The sequence below is a fragment of the Plutella xylostella genome, chromosome 3 (genome assembly GCF_932276165.1).
Source record: "Plutella xylostella chromosome 3, ilPluXylo3.1, whole genome shotgun sequence".
In the NCBI taxonomy this organism is placed as follows: domain Eukaryota; kingdom Metazoa; phylum Arthropoda; class Insecta; order Lepidoptera; family Plutellidae; genus Plutella; species Plutella xylostella.
This window is the reverse complement of record NC_063983.1, coordinates 256963-281433: the sequence shown is the minus strand read 5'-3', so window position 1 is coordinate 281433 and position 24471 is coordinate 256963. Positions and strand designations below refer to the sequence as shown.

The following is a 24471-nucleotide window of genomic DNA, read 5'->3' as shown; positions in this document are numbered from 1 at the left end:
ATCATCTACATACAATGTTATTATTATTTTAACATCTTCTGTATATTTTGTAAACAAACATGGTTCCAACTTACTATTTTTAAAACCCAATTTACATAAATAGTCTCTCACTCTCTCATACCAAACTAATGAGGATTGTTTCAAACCATAAATGGCTCTTTTAAGTTTTAACACTTTACTATCAGCATCAGCATGCTGAAAACCTTCAGGAATACACATGTAAATGTCCTCTTTCAAATGTCCATTTAAGAAAGCTGTTGTGACGTCCAGGTGTGTGACATCCATCCCCCACTGAACACTGAGAGCAAACAACATTCTCAGTGTTGAATGTTTCACAACTGGTGAAAAAGTGTCCACATAGTCTACACCATGGCGTTGGGTGAAGCCCTTTGCCACAAGCCTGGCACGGTAACGCACTTTATTGTCTATATCCACTTTTTTATTTAACACCCACTTACACTTCACAATAGACCGATCACTTGGAACATCAACTATCTCCCAAGCGTCATTGGACTCGAACGCCTGAAGTTCCTCTTCAACTGCCTGTTTCCACTGAGCCCTTTCTGGTCCTTGTAGGGCTTCTTGGAGTGTCATCTCATCATGAGACATGACATTTTCAGTACACAGGTTCGAGAAACCGTAATAGTCTGGTTTACGCCTGACACGCTTCGCAGGAAGATCTTCAACTTTCTGTATCTCTTCATTCAGCGGCTCATGAAAACTGTCTTCAGAATCTGATGATGTACTAGGAACAACTGACTGACTATTATTCCCATCATTATTGCTCGACTCAGTTTCTTCATGTTCTGGCTCTCTCTCATCTGTGACAGCAATCACTGCGTCAGTCTCCACACCCTCATTTAAGACTCTTATGTCTCGACTTGTAGTAAAACTGTTTGACTCAGGCTGATACAGTTTATATCCTTTGATATTTTCAGAGTATCCCACTAGGATATACTTGGCTGCCTTCCTGTCCCATTTAAGTCGTCTCTGCTTCGGAATATGGGCCATCACAGTGCTTCCAAAGACACGGATGTGACTAAGATCTGGTTTACTACCGGTCCACAACTCATAAGGTGTCTTCTGGTGTCCTGATACTGGAGATCTGTTTCTTAAGTAAACAGCTGTACTCACCGCTTCTGCCCACAGTTTCTTCTGCAACTTTGCATCAAAGAGTAAGCATCTTGCTTTTTCAACTATGGTGCGATTTAGTCTCTCACACACCCCATTCTGCTCTGGTGTGTAAGGATTTGTTAGCTGATGAGTTATACCTGCATCTTTTAAGAAATCATTGAGTTCCTTAGAACAAAACTCTCCACCATTATCTGTCCTGAGTATTTTTATTTCTTTTCCAGTCTGCTTCTCTACCAGAGACTTGAACTCTTTAAAGTATTTAAATACCTCGCTCTTGGACTTCAAAAAGTATACGAAAGACATCCTGCTGAAGTCGTCTACAAACAATAGGAAGTATTTAGACATTCCTATCGAGGCTTGCTCCATCGGGCCACAAACATCAGCGTGTACTATCTCCAACACCATCTCACTTCGTGTACTGCTCTGTGGGAATGGTAATCGAGCCTGCTTGCCTTCACAGCATACACTGCAATTTGACATGCTTATTTCTGCTGTGCCTGGATAGGATATTCCCTTCACTGCTCCATCTTTCATGATATTTAGGTCTTTACTGTTGATGTGACCAAGTCGCCTGTGCCAGACCATACTTGTACTTGTGCCTGATGCTGCAGTTAGCGACACACTATCTGTCTTGGTTATCAACTTATAAACCCCATTCACCAACTCTGCTATGCCCACCAATACGTTCTGTGGATTACGTATTTCACACAAATTGTTCTTAAACAGCACCTTGTTTCCTTTCTGAATCAGTCTGCTTACTGATAACAAATTTGTTGTTATTCCTGGTACACATAAAGCATCACAAATAATGTTTGAATGCTCAACATTATTCACAATTGTTGATATCGGTACATCTCCTGTACACACCACTTGCATCTTCTGTTTATTTGCAGTAATTATTTCTTTAATTTCATTTTCATACGATATATTTCGCATTCGGTTTTGACTGGCTATCAAATGCGAACTCGCCCCTGAGTCAATGTACCAATCGTCTGTGTTAAAAGATCCATTTAAAAACACTGCACTGAATGCATTGGATACTTGTTTTGTGCACTGATTCATGTAATGACCAATCTGTTTGCATTTAAAACATTTTATTGTTTTGATTCCATTTGACGTCGAGGCCATCTTGTTTGTTGTGTCAGTGCTGCCAACTTTGGCGGAAGATTTTTTCTTTTGCTGCCAACGTTTAGACAAGAATGCGCTTGTCTCTGGTCCACTGCTGCCAACAGAGCCAACTTCACTGCTCATATCCAGTAATTTTGTTTTTATGACGTCTGAACTGATGGCGATACCGGAATGCTCAATCGCCATTATCATCGGCGAAAACTTTTCTGGCAATCCTGCTAGAAGTAATGATCCTATCCATGTGGGATGAAAATTAAAGCCGCCGATGCACTTAAACAATCTTTATTTAATTTATTTTAAACCCAAAATGATAAAACAATCTTTAGTGCTAAGCGCCATATTTGCAAGAGCCCCATTCATAAAAGGAAACAGACCATAGTCAATACCTACTTCTATTACCAACTCTATGTTCCTACTCCTACAACCCGGCCATCCTGCAGATAGTCTGCCCTCAGACTATTACAATGATCGAAAATTAAACAACATAAAAATCTTTACTAACTACATTCTTAACACAATATAACAACTCTATAATGTAAACTTCAGAACAAACAAATGTACATAACATTACAACACCTAAACTAACTCAAACAACAACTTACCTAACTTCTTTAAAAATTAAAATGTGCCCCAGACTAAAATACAACTTCAATAAAAATATACTCATTCTTCGTCATTCATTCATCATCATCATCATCATTACAAATATAAAAAAAAAAAACATATAAATCACCTAGACCTTCTTCAGAATCCTATAAATCTAGGCAATGGCTTCACCTATTAGCGTAGTACATGATAGTACTTTTCCATTGCGTCTTTCATAATCCTATCAGAGAAATTACAACTCTCTTGTACCCTCTTCGCGATTTCTTTCTTCTTAATGTTCTTCTCATTTCCTTTGTAAGATATTTGATTCTCTATCAAACTATCTTGATTCTGTCTACATTCTTCTAAACATCTTTTTTCATACACCTTCTTATTAAGTACCCTGTTATCGACTTTTCTCCTTTTAGGGCCATCTTTCTTCACTACACAAAGAACCTCGCCTGATAAATGCTCTTTTTCAACCACCTTTTCACCTTTTTCTTCCACAATCTTTATCTGACTCTTTACCTTTTCAACTTTTGGTTCAAAAATCTTTTCCTCCTTAATACTCTCCAGCTCGATCGGTACCACTTTGCTACTTTTCTCCTTTTTATTCTGTAAAACTTGTTTATTATTTACAACTTCCGTCTGACGTTGACATTTCTCGTATTCGTTCTCCTTCGTCTTTATGGATGTCACTTCCTTTTCCTTCGAATAATCGTTCGCCTCGTCCGTCCTGACTTCGAACATTACCGAGTGCTGTTTTACCGACATCTCTGACTGACATCTGTATCCGCTGCTCTGTCGCTGACCAGGATCCTGCTTTACCGACACATAAGTCGGTCGTTCGCCTCTCGTCTCCTCCTTAGCTGATGCTGCCATCTTCCTTTCACAGTTCGTCATCAGCTTATGAATGTGCTTCGTATGAACCTTGTCAGGAAATTCCTCAAGTAGAGCCCGCCGCAGTTCCTCAAAGCTTTTGAATGTTTCCTCCGTGCGGAGCCACAAACCTGCCACACCAGTCAGAACACGTCGCGCTATCAGCAGTTTTTGTGGAGGTGACCAGCCGCACACTTCCGCATTGTTGCTGAAGTCCTCCACCCACCTTGCCGCCGGGTACGCCGGGTCCGCTCCCGAAAACGTCGGGATTGTCGCCGCCGTCATCATCATGTAATTCATTTTTCACCTTCACCGTATTAATAATCCTTATAAAACATTATCACCTTCAACTGTACACCTTAAATTTCTTGCACCTTTAATAATTTTGAAATTTGACCGAATTTTCACCATAATTAATTATATTTCAATACGCCGCCATGCCGCCATCTTTGCCGTGTGCGAACTCCTTCACGCAACACGACCCCTTATTTACAACTATTTACACCTTATTTACACCATCTTCAGCACCTTTGGCTTATTCTCATCCCGGACGAGCCCCCAAAAGTTGTGGGATGAAAATTAAAGCCGCCGATGCACTTAAACAATCTTTATTTAATTTATTTTAAACCCAAAATGATAAAACAATCTTTAGTGCTAAGCGCCATATTTGCAAGAGCCCCATTCATAAAAGGAAACAGACCATAGTCAATACCTACTTCTATTACCAACTCTATGTTCCTACTCCTACATCCATTCTTCGTTTATCTCAAAGCCAGTACCTCGTAACTTCTGCGCAGTATCCACCATCTGTGTAACATACGCCGTCATGGACTCACTTTCTTCTAAACGAATGGAAATCAAAGTTCGTAGCAACGCGATCTTTCTCGTGAATCCCGAGTCATCAAACAGGGATTTTAATTTTTTCCACACGCCTCCGACAGTAGTTTCGCTTTTCACATGAACATATAACGAAGAGTCAAGCGTCATTATAAGTTTCGCCTTGGCTTTTTGAGTATCAACAGTCTTGTCGACTTTGTCTTTGCCTCCATCTTGTATGTTGATGTCGATTCCCTCCAATATCAAAAAGTTTTCGGCTGCGAACGCCCACTCGTCGTAGTTTTCGCGTCCTTTCAACTTAGGAACATTTACTATATAACTAGCTGCCATTTTAGTACGAAATTAAACTGAAATACTAATTACTTTTCTGCAAAAAACGGGGACTGGGCCCATAACCTATTAAAACAACTTGGTGGTATTCAGACAAGAGGGTTTTTTTATTAATGCACAGTAGCACACAGAGTACACACACAGAGTATATTTTGTTACACAGAACTAATTATTAATCCTCAGAACAACAAATCTAAGCAATCGTTCGAAGGCGTTGCCTGGAAGAGGGCAATAAGTCCGGATCGATAGGGGCATTATATCAGGGGCTCACTGTCAATCAAACGGGGTATTACCAGCGACGGCAAATGTACGACCAAATACACTCTTTCTCATCTGCTTACTTTATCTTGAACTCGAGTAAAAAATCACTGCAGTTTAGTAAACGAACGTCGAACGAACTTTCAAATGAGTATAACCGGTTTTGATAACATACAAAATAAAAAAATAATTATATATATTTTTTTAATTATAATACAAATTGCCCTGACCATATTTTGTTTGTTTTTATTACATAGAAGTATGAAAATATCAGGAGCAGTTAAGATATTCTGTGTATTTGAAAAACTTTTTTCAGCACACAAACAAGCCCAGAATATAAATCATCGTAGCAAAAGTCGATTTATCATCTACGTCTAGTAACATTAATCAAGTTTTTTTTTCAAACTACTCGTACTTTCTCGATTTGAAAACAAAATATTTTTAAGATATCCCTAAAATTTTTACAGACACATAATAATTCTTTCAAGAGAGCATTCACTTTGAATCTGCACAAATGATGTTGGAACGAGTGGGTTCTTAGAGGTGCAATAAATCAAATCTGCAGTTTTATCGAGTCTCGATCTCGCTCGGGTGAGTCGCGGTCATTCTGCAACTTCTCACGTACTGTATGAAAAACTTGATTTTCCGACTTCACGTTAAATAGTTTACCGGACTGCAGTAGGTTTTACGAAAATCAAATATAGAAGTAACGTATGTTGTACTTGTACGTAGGTAATAATAAACTAAATATACCTAAGTTCATTATTTTTTCATGAGAACACCGATAAAGCCAATTCGTTTCTAGTGTGTAGTATTTATATTTCACCTAACGTTACACTTTATAGGCGTAACTATTCATATTTTGACCGCTAATTAAGTACTTGCAATCAATAAAATGGATATTGAAAATAATTCTACTAGTTTTTAATATTACTTATTATGTTCCTATGAATGAATAGAATAGAGAGTGCTGAGTCAAGCATTATTTTATTAGTCAGAAAGTGTTACGAGACAGCTCACGAGCAGTTCACGCGCCGGCAACTCCACTCTTTCTTCCCTAGACTCGCGCGAGATACGACGCTTTAGAACTCAAGTATTCTACTACATCAAAAGGAATGAAACTTCTTTCATAAAACTCCGCCGGCGACTTGAGAAAATGTTATTAGATGGTTCATTTTGGTGCTCGTCGCTTATCTCTTTAGTGTAAATAACAAAAAAGGGAATAAATAGGAAATGCATAAAGTGTGCTTTATGCTTGGATAGTTTTTTAAAAATCATGAATCAATAGTTCTGTTGTTGATGATGACTGTTATGCTTTACGTAATTTATTTATGTTACGAACAAAGTGATACCTACATAATGCATAGTTTAATTAATTATTATGCCTTTCCCGTAATCGTATCCTCGATTAAAGAAAGAAAGAAAGAAAATTAAGCTCTCAGCTTTCAATTCGTTATTGTTACGCTTTGAAAAGTGAACAACAACTAAAGCCTAACATTAAAACGTTATTTTTCATGACCTTGACTGGAGTGGCAAAGTATCACCTTGCTATTGGGGTAATTCACCGAGTGATCCAGGCAACAGTTCAGTGTTCAGTCGGCGAGGTGTAGCCGAGAGTGAGGTCGGGGTTCACTCGTAATGGAAATTCATATTTGATGAGATACCTGACGCTCTATTCTATGCGATTTACAAGCAATTGCGTTGAGTGTTACAGAGAATTTTGGAGTATTTGAAATATGAGGTTTTTATTGACTATTTATTCGTGCATGATTTAAACACTCTGTAGGTAATTAAGAAGTGCATGAAAAATTCAGCTTTACCTAAGTTAGAAAATTTTGAATTATTTTTGAATCCTCAGGGAGGGCTAACATTATTGTCGATTAAAACTAAAGTCTTACAGGTCAAAATTCTAATTTATATTGATTACTTACATAAAAACATGATGAGATAGAATATACCAAACATATATTATAATTATTATACCTACACTTCAACACACAGACTATTACATAGTAACATAGTTGCCCAAGCTAAAGTGTGTAAGTAATTCTTATTTTCACTTAGGTAAAAGTTTTTCCATACGAACCGAGCTTGTCACCGACCCTGTCGATCTCTACCAGTCAACCGCTGGGACTATTTCTCACTCTGCCAACGAACGGGCCCCAACCTAAATATTCATTCGTGTCACGAATATGAAATGGCATGTCACTGAGCGGGGGGTCACTCTATATGACAAATAAGGAAGTTTTGGAGCGCTGTTGCGCGAGCTAGGACTTTTTCTCGTTGTATGAAATAAAGCAATTGTGCGACAGGTCTCGTTCGTTAGTTTTTCGTCAGTATAGAGTAACCCTCGGGCCCGCGTGACGCTCGCGGCCATTAGCATAAAAATCACACAGCGCCCGCCGCGTGACAGCACAGACATATTTATTTATTGGAAATATCTTAATTTATGCTGCTCTGCTTTGTTGGAATATTTGTATAGCGATGGTTTAAGTAATTATTTTGTACCTAACTCCTATAAAAGGGCTTCACAGCTTCGGCCTTCCTTATCCAGCCACTACTGGCTGCTTTTCCAAAGTCATCAAATGGCATCCTGTAATAATGGCTACGCTTGCCTGCTCGTGGTCATCGATTCCTCGGCATATGGCCGGCCGGCCCACTGCCACTTTACTCTACGGTAGAGTAGTAGATTTGTAGAGTTTTTTCGTTTCCTTGAGTTTTTTACTTTACGAATACTCTAATTTCTTTAGTGGTCCTTCAGATAAACCTCGACCATCCCACTTTCCATTACTCACGGTAAAACCTAACTAACCTGACCGAGATAATAGTTAATTACGTAAGCCGCACTCACAACAGAGCACTTATTAAATGACTAAGTGACGTCACAAAGCAAGGGCGCATGTCCGCTAAAATCTGGACAAATTCCTGGCGCTTAGCAACGACTTAAGTTAAACAAAGTGCGAGCGAGTCTTTGTAAACTGCGATTATGAGATAAGCGACGCTCGGAGCCGAGTAACTTGATTACTGGAAGCGAGCCGACTCTACTACTCAGCCGTGGAAAACATTAGTTTAACTCGTAGTGAATTATGGGTTTGGATGTTAATGTTTAGTGCGTGTTGTACATACATGTATGTGTGTGTGTTCCATAACTCTGTTTTTCTTATAGTGTTATTGATAAAAACTAGTGCTAGACCACAGAGTAATAACTAGGGTTTGTCATCGTGAAAGGATTACAAGTAGCTCTAAAAAGTTTAAAAACGATTGCTCACCTATATTTTAGAGTACAAAGTACCTAATTGAAACTCAAGCTCTACACAAACCAAAGCAAGTACATACCGTACAACCGAGCCCGATGCCCGCAGGCCGCACCGGCTACACGGGTAGCAGCGAGCCGCTGTACAATCATGTACAAACGTCCGCAAGACGCGGCACAATCGTCGTGAGACGTCTTTGTGCGTCGCCGCTCGTTACCTTTGTGGGCTTCTGTGGCCGACTGTACCCGGTATTAGCTCTGTGCAATTTTGTCAAGGAATTCTCCGCTTCCGGAAACCAATGGACGGGCTATTGTGCTGCGTTCTGTAGAAATAACTGCTAGTTTCACCAAGTAGTGCACAGGTAGGTTATTATTTTAAGTATTTTTTTGTAAAAAGTCATATAAATATACGGAATTTGGTAAAAAAAGATATAGTTAATGTGTGATTAGAACATCTTTACTACATACGAACATCCTCGATTCATAGACAACAGTTCAACCCATTCCTTTTTGTTAATTATTTAATAAAAATTATGTCAAAAAAAACCTGAATTTCTCTTGACATTAAACGACATGATTTCCGCGTAAAAAATTCAGTGCTCTGAATTCCGGCAGTCGCCAGAATGTAAATTAAAAAGCAACAACAGTGTCGCACAAAATTGAGACTGTAATAATTCCAGGTGTTTATTTAAGTAAAAGATTTCTTAAAATTGATGATTCTCTGCGGGCGACAGCGGGGGCGGCGCGGGGCGGGAGGAGAGGGGCGGGGGCTAAGTGATTAACTCTTTGTAATACTTGCTGAGAAATGTTTCACTCATTTTTTTGTATTCTACTGAGAGTTAAGTTTCTTTCCAGTTCACTCGGTGGCCCGTTTATGGAAATTTATGAAAGTTATGATGTCGCTTGAATTTTATTCAATAAGTACCTATAGGTACTCGTATTTGTGGTGTTAATACAAAACTGAGATAATGACTCGTGCCTGCGAGACCTATCACGTTAGCAAATAAAAATCAATATTATACGCAAACCAAAACTTGATGGGTCTTTCCAGCTAGCTGGTATTTAATTGTACCTACTCGTGATAATATTGATAAAATATGAATAAGTATACGGGTTTCTTGCTGTATTTTTTACAGCAACTTTTTTAGTTAGGCTCAGCCTAAGTAAGTCATAGAATAGCATCTACATCTGCATTATTATGCCGTGGACATTCCAATACAAATAAACGAAAGTGTTTAAAACGTGGATCGCTACCTATCGCCCCGGGGAGCGATGCGTGCGTGGCAGCAGTGGATAGTGATCGCGGCACTTCTGTAGAGACGGTTTAGTGTATCGTTTTCCTGCTATCGCTAACGCTTTCAATGTATCTCCAGAGAAAATTTGATGCTAATAATGTTAACATCATTATCAGACACAGACAGTGACAACTACAACATTCCAGAAATAATAAATACCTGACTTCTTACTTGACTCTTATGATCGTGACATTGAGAGAAACTAGTCGAGCCCAGTCAGATTAGCATCAGTCGCTGACTGCCCAGAGTCCCGACGGTGTGCTGGAAGCGTATGGGAACAGCAGGGCGATCACGAAAAATATAGAATCGAATGCGAGTGCGACTATTGTCAGCTTGACAGCACTTTTGAACACTTTTTACCTATCGAATTGACCGTTGTCGCACTCGCATTCGATTCTATACGTTAGCTCTGTTTTTCGTGATCGCCCTGCTGGTGACACATCACTCACTCATCACTCGAGAATCTCATCTAGCTGTTGAAAAATTAGTTGAAATCTGACAGGAGATCCGCCTTAAATGCAACCATCACTATACAAGGAAATAACATCCTATTAGATAGAAAGCGATAGCGATAGCAGGAGAATGAGTGGATGAGACTCCTGGGTGTGTTTGTGAGCGATATTAATGACCGTTCCCGCGGGAGTGTGGGTTCGCTTCACTACCGGCCACAGACTAGAGGGATGAAGACTAATCATAGAGAAAAAGTGTAAGATTCTGCCAGAGTTCCGCACTGTTGTTGTAAAATTATAGATTAGCTTATATTGCATTTGAAATTATTTAATTCATAATGTACTTTTTATTTATAATATTTTATCAAGTTCAAACTTAAACTTAGGTATATTTATGATGGTGAAGCTTAATAACAAAGTCTAAGTTTAATGTTACACAGCCCCACATTTATACATTCTTAAAATCTTTTTCACTCGAAGTTTGAAAACGCCAAATTAGCCTTGTATTTCAGGATTTGGTAGTTCAGATCACCTAAGTGCAACCGCATCATTATTAAAATCTGACTAGATTTGAAAGTAGATATCAATTTATTAGAACCCAAACATTTTCTTAGCAATACAACTTGTCAAGATTTTTCTGCAATAAAGCTTTTTTTGACAGATTTAGAGTGGCGTATTTATAAATGTCTTGTTACACCGACGTTGGGGCCATCCATCATGTCCCTTGTTTCGTCGTTTCATTCCCTACCAAAGAAATATAAAAAAAAACTATTTGTAAACGTCTAGTTACAAGAAAAATATAATGAACTTTAAAGGCTATTTTTAAAACAAAGCAGCTTTGCAAAATTTAGCTTAGCTCTAGTCTACTCAAGCCCGTCACATTTAAGTTTCGTTATCTTAGTTAAGTTGGCGTTAACAGGTGCACCTGTAATAAGATTTGTAGAGCTTATGCCAACTCCGACTTGCCAAGTTTTGAGCTGATGAGCTAGGTAGTAAACGGACTGGCGTTAAAAAGTAGGTCCATGGAATCTATTAGAGTTTCAGACTAGGTACTTATTCTCATCGTTACGGTAAAAAATACTAGAATTGGATTTGCTATTGTCAATATAGTGAAATGATTAGCAATTAATATTAAAATTTATTGTCACCTATTTTCACGCCTTCGCAGGCAGCGTTCATTCATTTCAGTATCCAATAAATATTGATTTGTAACTAAATTATTTAATACATAATATTAAACTATTACGTGTTACTAGTGAAGACAAACGGGCTTATATTGTTAATCAAAGCAAACAGCGATCAGCGAGCAGTCAGCATCAAACACAACCCACACGTATGTATACTACAAATGTTCACTTGTACAGTCACCAATAGAGTTACATTTGGGGTCGCGCGCTTCGCATTATATAATAGATAAATGATTTATTGTATGCAGTCACACCACAGGTGCCTACCTAGTGTGACTACAATCACAAAACAGGACAGAGTGGTGATGATAAATTTCATACTCGCAAGGTGTATTTGATTAACTATTGTCGGTTCCTTCAGTCACTCTTCAATAGTATTGAATCAATACTCTCCATATGAACGTGTTTGCGCTTGGAGTGGATATAAATCTCTTTTCTTGGCAGTAATTATTCACACATGCACAGGAGAGGCAATAGTACCATGGTTCAGCTCCACTGATCACCGGCAGACCGTTCACATACCTAATGTGAATCAGACATTGCCCGTAGAAGAATTTAACCAACCAACCATCCGTTATACTGTTAAAGTTTCTTCTAAACTGGCAAATATAATTATAATTAGGACCTTTTTACATTAACACGTTCACGGACAATCCGTCGAGGGCCGTAATTAAGTATCCTTGTAATATGACTACGCGCCTGTGGCCGTCCAACTTCTATTGATTGAAACGGACGAACCGTCAACAGCCGTATCATTTCCGTATTCTTAACAGGAGATGCATGATTTAGTGTCGTATTGTGCTAATTCATTTGTTTCTAGGTGTCATAACAAAGAACTTGTCGGGGTTTCTTTTGCACACACATAAGTGAACTTTATAGTGACATACCGCCTGTCGCCGTAACCGTTACAAATAAAAATAACCTTCCAGAAGTTTAGTGTCACGGCGCGCGCGTCGCGGAAATGTTGTGTAGTACGGGTAGTAGTCTGGTAATTTTTGTGGCAAATTACGAGGTAAATTAATAATAAATCGATAAATATTATACTGTTTTGCATATAGGATACCTACCTATTCGATTCAAATACTATAATTACTTAAATGGAACAAAGAAAAGCAAAGATATAACTGTAATGAGGAACTAGAAAATTTTAGCTTTTGTCGATGAACCCTTTTGTTTAATCTTACTATATCAGCTTTATTTATTGTAAATAGCATGCTAAAAGTGGAACTTTGTATCTGAAAAACGTCCAAACCTATTTGAAAATGAAACGGTCCTTGAAAAAAACTGGCGGCTGCCGCCTGTAGCCGTAGATGTCACTATACGCATTGTTGGATATGCATGATGTGGCGGACCGCTTGTAGACGATACCGTCTATGGCCGTAACTGTCACATTTCGTAAATAAAATATGGTGAGATACGGCAATACGTTTCAAGGCGGAACGATAAAATGTATGGGATTTTTAGGTGTCATATCAAAATATTTTCCAACCATCAATTGTCCGTGAACGTGTTAACTTAATACTACCATGTAATCTTTATCTTTTAATATTATGTTGTTTTTATGATATGATTCTTTTATAATGACGTGTACACCTATAAATGGTTTTCGCAACGAAATTTGTATTGATGAATAAGTTACCAATGTGTGTTGTATAAACTGCTGGTGTTCCATACTTAATAAATAAATAAATAAATCTTTTAAAATTCAGTCCAAAGATAGCTGTTCTGTGTTTAGAATTAGGTTTAAGTTTAGACATCTGTGGTCACCTGCACACGTACTATTCTGTGGTCTTACATGTTACTGACCCAGAACTATATTTATAGTGCGTTTTGTAATATGGGGTTTGTGGTTTTAATATCCAACAAGAACCACAACTTTACACGGTTACTGGAATGCTCAATTTACCCATTTCTATTTAGTAAAAATCTCGAAGGTAACTCTGAGAGAACGGAATGCAACAAAGTCAACGGCTCTAATGTACAGTATAAATTCTTTTAGTTCTCCAACTTGCCGCGTAAAATCACAAAGTGGCGCTGCGATCGCATAAAACAAAAAACTTAAAAGGACTAGTTGTAAGTGCAAGTCGCTGTTGTTTCAGCCGCGTGCTTCCGTTCCTCAGCTGAAGGCAACTGCACGATTATATTTTTTACTTTATTTCTTTCTTTTTTTTTCATTGCTACGCGATTCACGAAGTTAATTAAAATTTTTGATTCGTTAAGATTTTTCTCACAGTTTTATTTATTGCGGTAGTAAAAGTTGGTTTTATAATGCTGCAGATAAGTTGATTTTGACTGTGAAGCTTACGTACTTGCTTACCTAATTTTAATGTTCCAACTAGGGGTATGAATTCTGTACCTGTCTATAGGAACGAAGACTTTTAAGTGGGTATACATATAGGTACAAACTTTTTTCTTCATAACATCTAGGGTCAACGTGTATAGGGCAGTCACATATACCTGAAACAAAAAATAATAAAAATATTATAAAAAGTTACTATAAACGTAGTTTTGCGACTATTCAAATGCTACGTGGCATATTAGCCGATAACTTGTCAAACAAATGGATTGTTTTTGAATTGAACTTTTTTACGACATGTTAGTTAAATAAAAGCTGTACGTTCATTGAACAAACGAAATTAAATCAATTTGCTCATGCCACGGGCGCGGACAAAGAACATGAAATGGACGAATTACAGAAATAAATTACATTTAACTTCACGTTTTTATTTACCACAGCACTTCCAATCAATTGAACGTGCAAAATATCGTCGTATCGGGGCATAGTTCATTCCGATTTACTATTAAAAACCGGTATAACAATGGTTTAAAGCAATAAATCAGATTTTCGGAGCGATTCGTGAAAAAAACCGGCGAATTCGCACAATAACCGAGCGCCGAAATCAATTTTAATACCGACGGTGGCGGCGCTCGGAGGTTTGTCGTGTGTTGGCTGCGTTGTTAGGTAAGAAAAAATACAAAGGTACCCAGTGTCTATCTCTAGAAGATGGTAAGCAGCCACGGATGTTTTCGTTTCTATATTAATTGTAAGAACATTAAATTAAAAATGTAATTCAGCAGTGGTCATTTTCATTGATTCGAAAAGTGGTGGTGGCTTTTTGAAAATATAAGCTATGTATAAAAAAACAAAATTACGGTTGCATCGCTTCTCCATGCACTGATACAATTAATCGCTACAACACACTCTTACCTTCTTACTTTTTTAGTTTTATTTCAAGCTTTTATTCCAATTAACTGCTACTGAAACAAATATAAAGTGTAGTTGGATCTACCTCTCTCTAAATAATGGTTCATTGCGTGGAGCGAATGGAAATGGTGTTTCATTTGTACAATATCGTTAGCCGAACGAAATTCGCCGCCCGCCCGGTCCAAAAGCCCGCCCGCCCGGTCGGAGGGCGGCGGCGGCGGCGCTGCGGCCAAGGATACAAGTAAAAGGTTCTTCGTCTCTATTTTAGAATTTACTATCTTACAGTCTAAATCTATATTATCTTAGATACATTGCCTTAAGAATTGTTGGTGCTCAAGGATACAATCTAGCAGTTTAACTATTGTTATTATGACCTAAAGACGAATAACAACATTCTACTCAAACATAAAACATTACCAAGAAAATTCGCAAGTGTTTATTTGGCGTAAGCTTATTGAATATAAAATTGTGATCACAACCCCTATCAGCTTACACTCGGGCCACCGCGGGGGAACGTACGAGCTCACAAATGGACATAAATTATGCCGTTCATTAGAAATGAAGCAAAAAGTGAGGGTTCTTTGACGCGCTAATGTAATTGTGAACTGCGCCTCTGCTGGTGTAAGTATACACTTCCCTGGAGTATTTTTGCTCCACTTACATTTGAGTCAACTATGCTGTTTTGTTTTTCGATTGCTGACGCTACTCATCCCGTTAGATCAGAAATCTAGGGTTCTTTACGAGACGCGGGTTAGCATGGTAGCGATCACAGGAGAAGCTCATAATATATTCCATGCGATTTAATTGATCAAGTAAATAAATCAAGTCTCTATATAAAATTACACCAACTCTTGAAGGGCACAATCATTAAATTTGCAAAAAAATATAATATGTACATAAATTGCTATCTTCGGTACCTTAATTTAATTTAAGTTAAATCCTTTTCGTGAATCTATTTCATAAGTTTCAAAACGTAAACCGTATGAAGTAATTTTATTTTTGACAAACTTGAATTTAAAATTTTAAACTAGTTTGGCTAGTCGTAATTGAGTTTGAAAATTTTGGAGCTAATTCGCGAAACTCGACAGACTTTATTCCTTGAAATGTTGAATATTAATACAGTTTCAACACAAAATATACCCATAAATTGTAGCCGCAGTACAAATTGCTCTTGAATTTAAAGCGGTATATGTAGTACATATCTTTGTTTTGTAACTTATAATTTGAACATGTTGTTAAAAACTCAAGAACAATCCGAAAAGTTACAAGAGCACAGAGAATCCGCACTCAAATATTGACAGACGTGGAACAGTCCGCAGTCGGTACCTCCCTCGACATGAGGTTTGTCCGCAGACCCTTCACCCTAAGCAAACGACCACCCTGTGTATACGCCTCGTAATAACTCCCGGATATTTTGTGAGATTTTAATCGCCAAAATATTACTCTTTCGTATTGATATTTGCTGAGGCGTACGCGCAGCCCGGACACTTGAGTTTGAGTGAAGAACCTGTACTAAAAGCAAATACCACCCGAAACTCCCCTGTATACCGTATGTTAATGGGGTACAATAGAATAAACGCTAGACTTCACGAAAAAAATAAAGATATTGACGTTTATCATAACTCTCTCGGCTCATATAGGAATAAAGTACTGGACGCCCTACATTTAGGTTAATTAGGTTTAGGTTTTTATTATATCTACTCATAGTTGCATGTTAGTTTAAGTAAGCTGTTGTAAATATAAAAATGTTGTGTTCACCTATAATTGGGGTACGTACGTTAACAATTCTTGTATAAAATAATATTAAAACCTTTATGTATGATATCCTGTTGGTGTAACCTTATATATAAATAAATAAATAAATAAAAGTGACAGTCAAGTGTTCTGTACGAAAGTTTTGCGCGAGACTAATCAACATTATCGTATCTACATTGGGCTTTAAAATTTAGCCATAAATTAAGAAAATAAATACATAAGATTAGTTTACGAACCAAAAAGGACTTAGAAAAAGCCCAAGGCACCAGTGGACTGCAAGAATTACAGAGGAATTTTGTACCATCATAAAATATTGTACCTTCGTTTCCACATCCCCTTGTTCCCGTGAGTCTGTGAATATTGAGGTTTTGTCATTTCCTTTAGATCGGCATTTTTCTCGAAAGGGCTTTCGGGTTACGTTACCTTTTACTCCATATGTAAATATTTAATCATTTTTGTTTAAATTATCTGAGGTAACGTTTTATACGAGTTTTGTTTGAGAGAGTCGAGTCCGTCGGAACAGTGTAATAATGATTGTGTAACAAGATACGATTCCAATTTTACTTTATAACATTTTTTAAGCTAACCATTTTATAATTTATAAAATGGTTAGCTTAAAAAAATTGTGATATCTAATATAATATATTAAAACATAGAGTAACTCTTCTTGCAATATCAATACCAGCTACCACCTCTTACTAGTTACCCTATTCATAATAATTATAAAAAAAATTTATTACAATCTCATTATTGTTAAATACTTAAAACCAATATGAATTGTAATACATGTATAGGTATCTAACGTGATAATAATTATGATGTATTTAATAATGTAGGTACTAAGACTATTAGATACCTAAGTTGAATACTAATCTAGATTAGAGCAGATACGACGCCGCATCAAAGCGCTAATTATCGCCGACAACTGTCAAAGTTAATCCATTGTTCTTGTCTGTAGTTGAACAAGGTTCCAGCTTCCAGCAGTCAGCTGTTTCTACAACTAAGAGACAGAATAGCAGAATGCTTATTTAATACTTTTCAGTTCTTATCATATTTTTATTTCTTTTAGAAACCAAGATTCTTTTAACATCGTCGTCATAAAATTAAATACATTTATTCCAAATAAACGAATTCTATTTTACCATACTTAATTAAGATTTCCAATATTGAAGGGTAGATATTAATATCAAAACGCCAAAGGGTGAAAAAGCAATTAAGTTGCAAAAAAATGAAAGGAAAAAATTTGGTACGTTTCAAAAAGCCTCTTCATCAGGTCAAACGTGACCTCAATTATTAAACCGTCGGATTTCACGCGACTTCTGAACCAGTTAGCAGCGTGATTTTTTTTATTTAATTATGAGGCTCCCTTACTAGTTAAACATGTTTTTAGAAGAAAAACTTGATAGGCTAAAACTTGATAAAATGTCCTCATTATGAATTAATTTATTATGATTAATTTATTTTACTTACTATAATATCGTAACCCTTAACAAATCAGAATCACAGAAAAAAATACCTTCACGAATTCCAATTCAAGAATACAGTTTTTACATAATCCACTCGCCGCTCCCATCACAAGCCCGCACCTGCACACCAAATACAATTTACCGACTGTTTTCTCAAGATAGACCTTTTCTTTTTCTACGAAATAAAGCAAGTTACCTCTCAGCCACGCCATCCCGTTGTACAAACAATCAGGGTTCCTTAGTCAAAGCTGGCGTCGGATTACAGGGGCCGGCGGCCAAACATTGTGGGGGGCCTTTGAGTCACCCGAGCCGCGACCTGTGACCTAGCCCGGTCTAGCCTAGACTAGACTACGCTCTACTGCATCGCCTCTTTAAACTAAACTTTAGTGGAAACTCTGGCAGTAACTTCGACGAAACTGTGAAGGAAAGACTGGAGTCACTGAACTTACGCCGCCGCCGGGATAAAATTAATAACTGACCTCCGACTTGTCCTTGTCTCTAACAACTACTTATTACTAGGAAACCACTATTATAGAAACAGACAGATATTTATAAGTGATCATTTTAAGGAAATACTGTAGGAATAACTCCGTTTTATTTAATGTACGTAATCAGTGCCACCGCGTAATTTTCAATTTGATTTTAATAATTACTGATTTTATGCAATCCACATAGGGAAACTTAGCCGATTGTTAAACCAATTTAGAAATACTGAATCAAAGACGCAATAATTATATTTATACCAACTATAAGTTCTTTACCAGTATTGTATTGAATTTATCCGTAAATGAAAGCTGTGTTCAATTCTCTAGCAATCAAAGCGAAATTTTCTTAAATAAAAATGCTCTCACTTCGTTACGGGCAGTGTTCTTGTTTTATATTCATTTCGTTTATTGTTTTCATTTGCCCAGTCAATTTATTATTTCTCTGCACCTTCTGTTGTTTTCATTACGTCAAATTGCAGTTTTTTTTACTGACTTTGATTATTTTTACGTCTTTCAATATTATGCGACTGAAAATGAATAATTTTTTTTTTTACTATAAATAGAACACAGTTCAGTTATGGTGAAATAAATGCTTGCACGTTATTTAAAACACCCCCAATGCATAATTAACAGTAAAACGAAAGTTTAACTAAAGTTTATTTTTAAATCGTTAGAAAATAATACTGGGTCTCTACTGTACATGTAAGTACTAAATGAATGTCAAAACTTATAGATACTTACTAAATTCAAGTGGAGAAACGGACGAAGTTTTCATTTATTTGTAACTTATCCGTTTTTTCGGTCTTAACAATACTAAAATACATGTTTGACAGTGCGTAGCGCGTGAACACACAATACATAGGTAATTACATAACAAGTACTGGTAATGCCGTGTTTGAAGACACAATTAAGCTAAACACCGACTAAGCAGTCTCGAGACAATACATTGTTATGATGAGTCGGCGCCACTAATACCTCTGTCCCAGTGTTGCAAGCAGATTATAACACAGCCGTATCACGTGACACGCCGCGCCAATCGATTTACACGCACATGAGCACGCTTTGCTTATGAATGCATAATTAGTACGATAATTTCAAGTCGAAGTGGCTGTTGATTCGCAGGATAATTATACGTTGGCGGAAATCAAAATCAAAATCTAACAGACTTGCTAAAATAAGATATATACTTTTAAAATTGAACGAACCTAAGCCCCAAAAAAGAGGGGTGTATAAGTTTAACGTGTGTGCAGACATATCTGTCTGTGGTGGTGTAACTCCCAAACCGATTTTAGATTTTTTTTCGGTCATTGTAAATGTTACTCCTTTTTAGGGTTCCGTAGCCAAAATGGCAAAAACGGAACCCTTATAGTTTCGTCATGTCCGTCTGTCCGTCTGTCCGTCTGTCCGTCTGTCCGTCTGTCCGTCTGTCCGTCTGTCACAGCCGATTTACTCGGAAACTATAAGTACTACAGTGATGAAATTTGATGGGAATATGTGTTGTATGAACCGCTACAAAAATATGACACTAAATAGTAAAAAAAAGAATTGGGGGTGGGGCCCCCCATACATGTAACTGAGGGATGAAATTTTTTTTTTCGATGTACATACCCGTGTGGGGTATCAATGGAAAGGTCTTTTAAAATGATATAAAGTTTTCTAAAAAACATTTTTCTTAAAGTGAACGGTTTTTGAGATATCAGCTCTCAAAGTCGTAAAAAGTATGTCCCCCCCCCTCTATTTTTATAACTACGGGGTATAAAATTCTAAAAAAAATAGAGGTGATGCATGCTAATTAACTCTTTCAACGATTTTTGGTTTGATCAAAGTATCTCTTATAGTTTTTGAGATAGGTTGATTTAACTGTAATTTTGCTGCTACGGAACCCTTTGTGCGCGAGCCCGACTCGCACTTGGCCGGTTTTTCTTAGCTATATTTTATCCAAATCGGCTAAGCCGTTCCAAAGTTATGCTACTTTTAGTGTCGGATGTCCTGTCGGGTTTAAAGTTGGTTAGGTTAAGTAATTTAGTTAGTGATTAAAACAGATCAGTGTGTGGGATTCAAACCCAGGGTTCAGGCCTATTGAGCAGTGAACACAATGACATGCCATCCGCGTGTGCAATAGTGTTCATTCCTTCCACGCCGCAGCTAACAGGACAGCACCTGACGTGACGTCACTCAACAAACATAATGTTGCGCGCTTCGTATTTATCGATAAACGGCGATACGGCTCGCGACCTATTACGTGAGCGCAAACGTACAGCGAAAGGGTGACTCGCTTCGGGAATTATAGTATTCGTGAGTATATTATTATGTATGTAAATTGGGATCGATTCTGTTAATGTCCTATCAATTACAATTTGAAGTGAAGGATTTACTCTACCTTTATGATAAAAAGCTGCTTTAATTACTTACTGTAACTGAAGCTAATGCAGATTTTATTTTAGGATTCCGATCCTCTGTGTATCTGGAAAGGGGAAAATGTAATGAATACTTACCCATGTACTTATGCTTTTTCAAAACCGTTTGTTTTCTGACGATAGTATAGAATTTGTCTACCTACCTCCTAATAATTTATTATTATTTTACCGCAACACTGTATTTATTAGTCAGACATATTATTATACGATGAATTAATAACGAAATATTTAGAATTCATCGATAGAATATCGACAGTGGTCCGGCCCTAGCAGCGGTGAACTGTGTGTGATGCGCTTAATCGTTCGTGACAGCCGCTAGCCGCTCGACTTGCACGGCTCACGTCAATGTGGTTGCTACTTTACTATTGTCTATTATAGAGATACATTATTATTTGTATAAGAGTACTTAGAACACACAAAAAAACCCTAATTATAACTAGAAACGATATATATCTTTTAATATGCCATAAAAATATAATGTTGACGACATTCTATAATATGATTAAGTATACCAGAAAGTACTATATACCGACCCCTTTGCTTCACCATAAAGAAAGAGAACGATAAAAAGATAATACCCAAAGCGTAATAATCGATTATCTTATTCAAATACTACTGGCACATTATACTGATCCGATTATGTGGAGCGGTATAGATTTGATCTGCCGCTATTTTGATAGGGAGGCAGGGGTTGGACTGAATAAATTATGATAGGTAAATAACGATGGGGTAAAATCTTTTTCCTAGTAAATAAAAACTTGGATTGGTCAGGTAAAGTAAGATAAAAGATATCGTAGTATATTTACCCTAAAATAAAATAATACTGACTCTGTGAAAGAAACTGATCTAACTGATACAAAAATACTTCGATAAAGAGTCCACTTGATGAAGCTACTACCTAATACCATAGAATAACATGTACAGCAGTACTAAAACATAAAACTATACAAACAACAACTATGTAAACAATAGAACGAGACAAATTGAAACAGTCATTCGGGAACCGCTCCTGCGGGCTAAAAGGGCGAAGGAGATATATCGTTTGAATTGGTCGGGTAATAATGAGTCGAGTCGAGTTGGCGCTCAGAATGGGTTTAAACGGATAACCGTAAACTGATTACGTCCTCGATCGAATTCCGAAAATGTCAAACTGTGTAACAAGGTTCTAATCTTTTGGCTTTCTCCGATGTGGTAGGTATCAGAGTATTTTACTGTTCATTCACACAATCTCAATAGGCATCCAGTGATTAAGACAAAAATACTAATATTAGTCAGTTGAAATAAATTTTATGTCACATAACGTTAGCATCAGTGATGCTTACTTTATAAAAAATATATCAGGAAGATATAAAATTCTGATGAAATAAATTATAAAGAAATCACGATGAAGCTATCAGCAAATGGCCGCCCCATCACATGAGGCGGTCGTAAAAGTTAAATTTTATGAAGCTTTGCACCCTTTGACTTCACACAAGCATTAGTGTAGTGTTAGTAGTGTTGCTCCTATACTTATATCGGTAAGTGTTTAAATATATAAATATTTTGACAAATAGTTGTAGTTGCTCATCTATAAATTATGTTTTTTTATTTAATTATTATTAACGGGTAGTACAGCACAATTTAAATAATTATAATTTTTATTAGTAGTAGCTACATGTAACCTTATTAACAAAATAATAGGTATGAATAATACCAATAAACATCGATTAACTTGGTTTACTTTCAGACTCTTAATGACAACATGAAACAAATAACTAAAACATAGACTATCGATAACTAACGCACTTACTGTCGCACATCACTACCCACTTCCCGTCTGTAGTCGCTGAGCCTCATCGATCGGCAGTTGGCTCGCGGCCAGGGCCCCCACTCCCACATCACGATTACCAACTCCTCAATCTAGGATGCTTCAGCCTAGTCTTATGGCTTTGTATGTGTTAATAGCTTGGCAGCGCTACGTTGCATTATAGTCGCAAAGTGAGGGTGTCCCCGGAGTCGCTCGCGCGGGACCAGAGTGCGATGCCTCATCCGTCTTGTGCGCTGTTATTTACACATTCCCGCGTCGTAAGCTTTATGTTATTGGCTGTGTCGCTGTTTTGTTGCTGTTGACAAATGATACTCGTTCTGATTTCGATATTGTGTTTGTATATAGTTTTATGTTGCTTCCTGATGTTTTTTGTAGGAGTAAACATAGCTATAGTTTGAATGATGTCTCAAAAATTACCACTACAATATGGAACGTAGGTACATTTATTTATAACTAGCTGTTCCCGTGCGCTTCGCTTCGCCTTAAAAAGTTTTCCCGTGGGAATTCCGGAATAAAAAGTAGCCTATGTTCTTTCCCAGGGTCTAGACCATATGTATACCAAATTTCATTTAAATCCGTTCAGTAGTTTTGGCGTGAAAGAGTAACAGACAGACAGACAGACAGACAGACAGACAGACACAGTTATATTAGTTAGGATTAGGATTAGGATTAGGATTCAAATTATGTGTGCAGCGCCAAAGATATATCTCTCAGTGATAAGCGATATAATTAGAGCGCATAATGATGACAAAACGAATACACGTGAAATAAACAATCTCGACGATGGTAATCATGGAGAACCCCAACAAAACCCCTCCGAAGCCGCCGACGTTGCTGAGCAGCTCGAACCAGTAGTAGACCACATCCAGGCGGTCCAGCACGCCGTCCTGCGTGGGCTGAAACACGCTCATGAAGCACAGACCCGTGAAGTTGACGTCGTTGAAGAACGGCCCCAGGTGGTGCTTCCCGGGCCAGCGGGTGGAGGTGAGCTCGAGCGTGCTAGCCTGGGACGAGTGCTGCGTGTGCTCGCAGTCCGCCGCGCACTCCGGGCAGAACATGGAGTCGTGCATGTCCTGCTCCAGCCCCGCCTCCGACTCCGCGCTCACCGGGAACAGGAACATGAACTTCTCCCGGTACTTGTTCAAGCAGCGCAGGTTGTCCAGCGAGCAGACCGGCTCGTGGTCCCTGGTTGGCAGGAAGTACGGCACACACTTGCAGAGTGACAGCACCGTCTTGATGCGGCAGCGGATGATGCACGCGCTCATGGAGTACATGCCGCGGTACACGCTGTAGTAGTCGTCGTGGAACAGACACTTCCGCGTTTCGAGGGAATACTTCCTCACTTCGTCGGTGGCGAGCTGCTTCCGCGACTGCAGCTGCATTAGCTTGCCGGCGTTGATGTCTATGAAGCGGTGTACAACTCTTCCGCCGTTGAGGTCTGCGAAATGAGTTGGATCGAAGAGGAAAACCTCAAATCCAACCATAGGGTGTAAAGGAAATTGGTAATCGTCCTTCAAGGGATCCATAAGGACATTCAAGCCGTTGCGGGGCCCACGAACAGTTTGTCGTTTCGACCTGGCGATAGTGCTCTTGGCGCCGTCGTAGTTGAGGATGTAGTTGAAGGCGCAGCAGTGGCCGCGCACCGTGCGCCGCACCGCGAACAGCCGCTCGCACGGCGTCACGCGCCCCGCCCACGTACACCGCAGTAGCATCTCCGAACAATTCGGCGAAACTGTCTCCATTATCTGTATCAAGTTCCTTGGATCAAAGTTACCGTTGAGTTTGTCCAAAGACGATATATTTTTATCGAAACTCTCGCTGTACTCAAAGTTGATTAGCCTGCCGGTCTGTCCGACAAGCCACTTGAAGTAGGAGATGTTGAACTTGTCGTCGTCGAAGCCGTACTTGACATCGTCGAAGGCGGTGGCGGCGATGTGGTCGATGGCGCGGCGGCTCACACGGTTGATGTTGCAGATGGCCACGGCGGGGAAGTCGATGTTG

General features: G+C 38.3%; 2 protein-coding genes and 1 long non-coding RNA gene across 3 annotated transcripts in view; 1 reads left to right on the top strand and 2 right to left on the bottom strand.

The window, feature by feature from the left end:
- Window positions 1-24471, top strand: part of LOC119693534 — a 327707-nt gene that overhangs the window by 290211 nt on the left and 13025 nt on the right. The window lies entirely within an intron of this gene.
- Window positions 12759-20869, bottom strand: LOC125488964. Its single transcript, XR_007266629.1, has 3 exons — window positions 20859-20869; window positions 20655-20657; window positions 12759-12856 (listed from the first exon to the last, which is right to left on the bottom strand). It is a non-coding gene; the product is annotated as an uncharacterized LOC125488964 (long non-coding RNA).
- Window positions 23151-24325, bottom strand: LOC105383373 (sodium channel protein Nach). The gene has a single exon (XM_011553410.3). It carries the CDS (start codon window positions 24210-24212, stop codon window positions 23181-23183), a length of 1032 nt encoding a protein of 343 aa, XP_011551712.3. The 5' UTR covers window positions 24213-24325; the 3' UTR covers window positions 23151-23180.

Coding starts and splice junctions, on each gene's coding strand:
- LOC105383373 (XM_011553410.3), bottom strand. CDS start 24,212: ATGGAGACAGTTTCGCCGAATTGTTCGGAGATGCTACTGCGGTGTACG.